This window comes from Panthera onca, chromosome C1, assembly GCF_046562875.1.
Source record: "Panthera onca isolate mPanOnc1 chromosome C1, mPanOnc1 haplotype 2, whole genome shotgun sequence".
Taxonomy (NCBI): domain Eukaryota; kingdom Metazoa; phylum Chordata; class Mammalia; order Carnivora; family Felidae; genus Panthera; species Panthera onca.
In genome coordinates, this window is record NC_138346.1 from 62,231,326 (window position 1) to 62,238,783 (window position 7,458).

A 7,458-nucleotide genomic window follows, 5' to 3' on the forward strand; every position below is an offset into this window, starting at 1 on the left:
GAGGGCAAGGCCTGGGGCGCGAGGACGGACGCAGGGAATGCGGGTGGACGAAGGCTGCCCGCCAGGCAGGCGCAGGACCGCGGGGAAGGCCGCGTTCATCCCAAGTCTCCCCCGCCCTCCCCGCGACCGCGGCGGGCGCCCAGGGCTCGTTCAGTTCTGCTTGCCCGGCTGCATGACAATGACGGCTGCAGAAGCTGAGCGCCGCGGCCGCCGAAGGGACCCGGCGCGAAACGGGCCATTAAGCCGGGAATGGCAGCGGGGGGAGGGGGCTATTTATAGAACAAAGCTCGGCTGCGGCCAGCTGCCCCCGCGCGCGGACGCGGCCCCGGCCTAGCCCCGCGGGCCTCGCGTGCTGGGGAGAGGGTCAAACCCGGGGCCGCCCCGCGCGGCAGGGCTGGGCTTTCCCTGGAAGATGGCTGGGTCTAGTCGAGCAACGCTTGCTCACCGAGAATGCTGCTTGTTGGATCAAAGGGACAGAGCCCCGGAAACGCAGGGAGGGCGCCGCGCGGCAAAGCGAGGGAGGCAGGGTAATTCCCAGAAGCCGTTAAATGCCCCCGGTCTGCTCCGGCCCCAGCTGCCGCCTTCCTCGGGCCCCCGGACGCAGAGAAGCTGGAAGAGCGGGCCCGGGGAACACGCCGTGGCCGGCCCGCGCTCGCGGCTGGGGCGGGCGTGCCCCGTACTCGTTCCGCCGCTATCTCCCGCGCGCAGCCGCTGACGGATGGCTCTTTAATAAGCCCCTCGTTAATCTTCCCCCGCCCCTCCGCCCCCTGCCCGTCCGTATTTTCTGGCCCGATAAGGTTAGAGATTTTAGACGGTGAAATGTAGCAAGGAAAGCAAGTCCTCATTGTTCAGCCGGAGCCACTCAGCTGTGTCCCTTCGAACAAATCTCCTTTTTCCCTTACAAAAAAAAAAAAAAAAAAAATTACAGCCCTTGGCCGTTTTCATTTCAGACCATCACGTCTCCGGAGAAAGGTTCTTTCTCCTTTCCAGCTCCCAGATCTATTTTTCTTCCTCTTTGGCAAATCGTGCCCGACACCCCCTTTCTCCTCTTGCGGCCCCACGCCCCCGCCTGCCCCGTTTTCCTACCCTCCTCTCCTTCAAGGGCAGGCTCCGCAAACCCTCTGGACTGCGCCCGCCCACACCTCCCCCAGGCAGGCCACCGGGGGGGCTGCAGGCAACGAATGAAAGAACGAAATCTGAATCCGTTATGACATATCGGAGCAAATTCTCAAACTGGGGAGGCCACTTTCAACGTACGTATGGCGGGGGTAGGGGGCACGACCTGCCAGCCTCCGCCTCAGGCGGAAACCGTGCCTTAAGCCTGCTCTCCAAGAAAACCAGACTAGTTGACCTTTTCTACCAGACCCTCTGGCCGCAGGTTGAGCGCACGCGTAGGAACGACCCGGACGCCGGGCAAGAAGAGCCCGGCTGCCGCGCGGGGGCGCTGTGCTCGCGCTTTTGCGCCTTAGACCGGGGAAGTCCCGCTGGGTCTTGGTTAGTCCCGGACTCCAGCAAAAATGGTCCCTCCCGGCCGGGTCAAGCAAAGGCGGAGGAGGGTTAAGACAGGTAGAGGAGCGTCTCGCTAGGCGTCGGGGCTTTAGAAAGCCATACCCAAGAGATTGGATCTCCTGCGTGCACCCCACTCTCCCAAACCCTCAAAACCCGCGAGCTGCGCGGGCCCGCCGGGCCCCAGCGGGCCCTTTCACTCACCGCAGATCTTGAGCCCCAGTTTTCTGGTGCATCCATGGGCCACGCCGCACCAGGTGTCATATGCTAAAAAGCAAAAGAGGTGCGATCAGTGAGATTAGGAACGTGGGGGACCGGGTCGAGGGCAAATGTGTTCTGGGGAGGAGGAGGCAGGTCTTTCGCCAGTGCTCCTCAATAAAAACTCCTTCGTGAAAGGAGCAAGAAGCCAGATCCGTGGGCCGACGGGCAGACTCGTGCCCTTCGAGGGCCCATCACACTCCCTTCCTGTTCCCACTTTCAGTTATAGAACGGGGTTTCTGGAAGGCCGAGAACCCATGGGACCCGCCCGTCTCTCCAAGCGACACTGGCAGGGGAGCTGGGGAGGCAGGATCGGAGTGGGACAGGGCCGAACCCACGTGCAAAAGACGGGGCCAGGCTGCTCCTTACCCAGGACCCACCCTCCAGGCCCTGTCCCTTGGCCTCCGCCTTGCGGACTCGAAGGGCGACCACAGCACAGCCCGGAAAGGGAACACAGAGGCATCTGGGACCAAAACGTCTCATAATTTCTTGGCGGGTCTCCAGCCGAGTGGCAGCTTAAAATAAACTGGCATGAAATGGGGTCGCGGAAGAGTTCAGGAATTAATTGGGTGAAAAATAGTATTTGACTAGATGATCGGGCTCGCATGGCTGCTCTTCAGTCGGACCCAGAATCGAGAAACAATAGTGCGCCTCCGGTCCTCATCTCCGATCCCTTCTTCCCAACCTGCCCCTCATTAACCCTTCCCTCGGACGTCTCGGGTGTGGAGCTGGAGAATGCAAAGGGAATCGGGCGCCTTTCCTCCGGGTCCGAATGGCAGACCATTTCTGCTGCTGTGTTTTCCTTCATTACCAGGCTCAAACTCCTCAGGGTCTATGCTGCCCTCGAGGTTCGGCTTCCAGGAAGGTGCACGGGGGTGCCTGTGGCGCCCGCACTCTAACTGGTGTGGTGGGCCCAGCGTGAAATACCCTTCGTATCTCTCTAAGCAAGGCGCCTCCAATCATTCCCATCCCCCACCCCACCCTGGCCCAGCCTTTCAGCCCCGCGCGAATGTTGGTGGCGATAAGGAGAGTGACATCCATTAAACCCGAGGCACAACAGAGCCCCAGCGGGGAGAAGAAATAGACCGACGTCAGTGAGACAGCAGGTCACAGATGGAGTTCCTGCCTCAGACAGCAAATCGGTGCCAAAGCAAAACCCTTATAATAATACCTGGCGGGTAAAGAGCTATTTCCACTCAATAAAGTGCTTTTGCTTTAAACAGCATCTCCACTAATACTCAGAACAACCCTGTGAAACAAGAAGAGTGTTAATCTTAATACTCATTTTACAAATAAAAACATTGAGGTTCAGAGAGGTTAAGCGAATTTTCCAAGGTTACTCAGCTGGGACATTGGCGTTCAGACCCACTGCACTGCCTTTCAGAGTTGGGGGGGTTATAGTGAAATAAAGGGACAGAAAGATGGGGAAAGGAAGTGAGTGATCCCCTTTGGCTCAAAGAAGGTCCAGGAGCCCGAGTGGCGGAGAGCTGGGAGAAGGTGTCGCTGGAGCAGGAGGCCGAGTAAGGTTGTGCGGATCAAGCAAGGCCACCTCCCAGGAGAGCTTGGAGGGAGAGAGAAACGGAGCCAGCAGGCGGGTAGAGGGTGTGTCTGCAAGGGAGGGTGAGAGCCGGTAGAGAGCCGGGCAAGCGCTTGCAGCTTAGGATGCCGGCTCCGCAGCTGGGCTGCTGGGGGGCGACTGACGGCGTTCTCAGGACAGGTGCTGCACGCTCTTCCCAGGCAGGGTCCTCGACTACCTTCCTTCTGCCTCGGTGGCTTCCGGGCGCGCCAGGCCAGGTGCGGACTCAGGTCAGCGCCTCCACTGGTTCTCGCACCCGAGGTTGGGCGTGTGCGTTAGACCGTGGGCTACCGCCGGGGGTAAGGTTAACGGGGGTGGGGTGGAATGCGGGCAGGACTCTGAGGTGGGTGAACACAGCGATCGCCCAGCCCTATCAGGCAACAAAAAAGGGGCGGGAAATGTGGAGAGGTCTGGAAAAGAAATCCATCAAGGCCAGAGCAACAGACAAAGGCGGGCAGGCCTCGCGTTCCTCCCGGCCTGTTCCGGCCAGCTCGGCCGCCAGTGCCCGGCTCACGTGCCACCAGGGCTGGCGGCTCTCCCGAGCCCCTCTTTGTTGTGTGGGTAATTGTAGCTCGCCTGGGAGGCGGGGAGAGGGAGCTGCAAAGGGAACTGAAACGCAACCTCAGGACTTAAACCCCGGTCTCCGGGGCCAGGAGCCAGTAGCTGCGCCAAAGAATTGGAGAGGGGGCTTGCCGGATAACAATCCCCCACCTTCGTTTATGGGAACAACTGACATTTTCTCAAGCTTATAGAAAGTGCCATAAAAGCGTAGCAATAAGCTCTTCTAACCACACTGCCACTCCTAAGCCCCTCTTACATAGAAATTCTGGGGCTGTTACTACTGGAGCTGATAGATTGGTGTGTGTGTGGGGGGGGGGGGGCGCATACCAATCCAAAATGGGAAAAAAGAAAAACAATTCCCTCATCGCCACACTTCTACAGAAAGGTAGGAAATACATCTAAATTAAAGACAGATTCTGGAAATGGGCTAAGGAGCACACTGAGCTAGAGGTGGGGAAGCATAAAGCCCTCCCCCCCCCCCCCCCGCCTTGTATCTGGTTCCCCCTTTTTTCTCTCTTCCAAATCTGTCAATTGCTAACAGATCTCCTGCCCCGGAGAAAGGATGGGTGCCCTCTCCTCCCGCCCTAGCAAAGCTGCTTGCCCCTTCCTAGTTCCCCACCTCTCTCCATTCAGGTTGCTGCCCGATCCTTGCTTTCTCTTTTCTTTTCTCTTTTTCTTTTTTCTTTTTTTGGTCTGAGATGTAATTAATTGTCTGAAATGTCGAGGCTCGATCTCAAACCGTTTTATGCACCTTTCTCACTCCTGGCTTCTCCCTCACTCGTCAATAGCTCGACGCAAATTTCCAGCAATTAGGGACCCCGAGTTTTCTAAAAGCTGCAATTAACGTCGAAATTTCCGCTGATTATAGACTTCGAGCACAGCGCGGGGGGAAGGGAGGAGGGGGGCCGGATCTCCGCTCAACGAGAGCTGGAGACAGAAAACTCTATTCCCGCCGAGGCTACAGTCTCCTCACACCGCCCTCTGCCCTGACCCCAGTCGTCCCACCAAGCGAAGAAACCACACACAACAAAAACAATACTCTCTGTCCGTCCCTCCCCCGAAGCGAAGCCCCCAACGATCGCCGCTGCTCGAACCTTGTGTGGTTCCTACTCTCCAGCGCCCCAGAATCTCCTGGCATCCCTGGCAGTCAAACGACCTCTGGCCAGGACCCAGGTCAGGGCCCCATCTCTTTCCAGCCTCCATCATCTCTGCGTTACCCCTTCCCTTTCCGTCAGCGCAGCCTCCTCACGTCCCAGCGCCCCCATCTTCCCCGCAGTCTATTTGATAGGAAACTGGGACAGAACCTACTTGTGGGGCGCAGGTTGGTAGTATCGGGGTCCGCTCCCGCATTCGAGGAGGTTGCGGACGAAGAAGGGGTCGAAGACGCCATCAGCTCGGTCGTCCTGGGGCCTCTGCTGTCCGGGGTCCTCGGCCAGTCGCTCGCAGGAACAGGCTGCAAAGAGAAGCGAGAGCAGTGCGGGGAGGGCTTCCGGGGTCCGGCGCGGGAGGCGACTGAGCAGCTGGGGGCGCGGACGCTCCCCCAGAAGTCTGGGCTCGGGACAGAGAGGCAGGAGGAAGGGCACCTAACCCGCTGGGTCGGGGTGCGCCGAGGGGAGGAGGAGACGTGCGCGCGATCTCTGGGACTCTGGCGCGGGCAACGTAGCCCAGGGCTGCTCTCCAGTCTGGCGGCGGAGCGGGGTGACCTGGAGTGCAGCGCAGAGACTAGGGGAGCCCAAGGCCAGTGCAAAACGTGGAGGTGCGGGGGATAGGGGTAGGAGGGCACGGGAGGCTCAATGTGCGATTTTCCAGCCGAGCCACGACCAGCCCCATTGGGCTCTCAGCAGCCTGAGGGCGGGCAGGCGGGGGGAGCGCGCACGGGGCGGGCACGTCTGGTTCGGTGTCTGGTTCCCGTTGTTGTGTCTGGCTAATTCCCTGGAAAGAAGGAGGGTAACTGCTCCGGGGACCGGGGACTTTGGTGAGACAAGGTGAGGGGAAAAAAGAGTCATATTTTTACATTCTCTCTCTGACTTGATCGGGGAAGAACTACAATCACCTTGCACTCCAGACAGCAAGAAAGCAGCGGGTCGGAAACCTTGTCCCACCCCGCTTTGAGCCATCTGGAAGCCTAGGATGAGGCTCCGTCCGGGTTTCTCTGTTCCCTCTCCACCTAACTCTCTGAGGTCCCGGGATTTGTCGCTGTACAAAGCCGGAGATTGAGGGGGCCAAGAAAGGACATTACCGGAGAAACGAACTTGCCCTCTGCGCGCTGAAGGCGGCAGACTAGGATCGGTGCGCGACGCCCCTGTACTGCGCTCGGCGCTGGCGCGATGGCTACCGAAGGCCCCGGGACAGAGAGTGCGGGCCAATCTGGGTAGATCTAAGACTCTGCAGAGTAGCAGCCGCCGGCCACAGCCTTCACAAGCACCCTGGGACCCCACACCTAGCCCTGCGCGCGCACTCAATACAGCAACGCAGACAGCCGGTAGACCGCCGCTTCTGGGGAAGTAACAGGTTACCGCTCCGAGTCGCGCCTTTTGGCTGCCGCTGCCCACGAGCCCTTCGGTGAGATCCGCGCTCACAGCCAGGAAGCGTTGGGGAAAATCGTTCTCTCTCCACTTCAGCGCAGGTCTCAGCTTCTGGACATCCCTAGGCGTGAATTTCGCTGGTGCGGGATTGGATGAGTGTGAGGGCGGGGGTCACTGCGCCGCGCACCAAGGGAGAGCCAGGAGTGGGGCGGGCGGGACGCGTTCTGCTCGGGAGGGTAGATGGCGGTCGCCGGGAGTGGGGGTTGGCCAAGAAACCGTGGGTGAAGAGCACCCAGCTGAAGAGCTGAAGCTGGGAACTGGGAAGTCCAGGCGGCCGCGCGCTTACCCACCTGGGCTAGGCGACAGTAAGCCGGGCGCTCCCGCCGCTCTTCTGCGCAGCGCGCAGCGAACCGTTCGGCTCCGGTCCTGCCACAGGCGTGATCTTCCCGGCGTCACCTCCAGCTGCCTCCTCGCTCCCGCCAGCACCGTCCCGCACGCGAGCGCCAGGAGGAGAAGAGAGCAGTCGGGAGAGGCAGCTGCTAGGCTTTGGGGGAGGCGGGGGCGGAGTGGGGAGGCGGGGACCGGCTCGGCGGGGGAATCACGAGGCCGCTGCTTGCGGGGGCAGCTCGTCGGCAGAGCGGTGGGGCTCCTTTGCAGGTGCCTGATCGCCTCTGGAGCTTTAAAGGGCGATTATAAATCCAGATCACGGTTTGGGGCCCGGAAAAAAAAAAAAGGCCCTATGAGTAATCCAGGCTGTACTCAACGTGCTCTATTTTTTGAAACAGAGTGTCGGGTAAGACGATGGAAAAGATAATTTCTATGAAGAGTTCTGCCTTGTTGAGTGCTTCTTCTTCATCCCTCTCTCCCTTTCCCTTCCCCTCCCATACTTTTGAGAAGACTAGAGCAGTGGCTTTCTTTCCTCGCTGTCCTCCCGGATCTACGACCCGATGACTCTTTCTTGAGTAAAAGGGAGCTCTGGGGTTGCGTCCTCACTGGCTTTCTATTGAACCAGGATTGTCGTAAAAGCAAAGG

The 7,458-nt window shown here is 59.6% G+C and overlaps 1 protein-coding gene across 2 annotated transcripts in view; it reads right to left on the reverse strand.

Moving 5' to 3' along the window:
• Positions 1–7,109, reverse strand: part of GAD1 (glutamate decarboxylase 1) — a 42,988-nt gene extending 35,879 nt beyond the window's left edge. Inside the window, exons 1-3 of one of the 2 annotated variants that reach the window (XM_060621602.3) lie at positions 6,418–6,533; positions 5,210–5,354; positions 1,711–1,773 (exon numbers count right to left, since the gene is read on the reverse strand). In XM_060621602.3, the coding sequence (XP_060477585.3) occupies positions 1,711–1,773; positions 5,210–5,291 (145 nt within the window). In that variant the 5' untranslated portion in view covers positions 5,292–5,354; positions 6,418–6,533. Of the gene's footprint in view, positions 1–1,710; positions 1,774–5,209; positions 5,355–6,417; positions 6,534–6,776 lie in introns of those variants that run through there. The other variant, XM_060621600.3, reaches the window with a different exon arrangement.
• Positions 7,110–7,458: the final 349 nt, after the last annotated feature.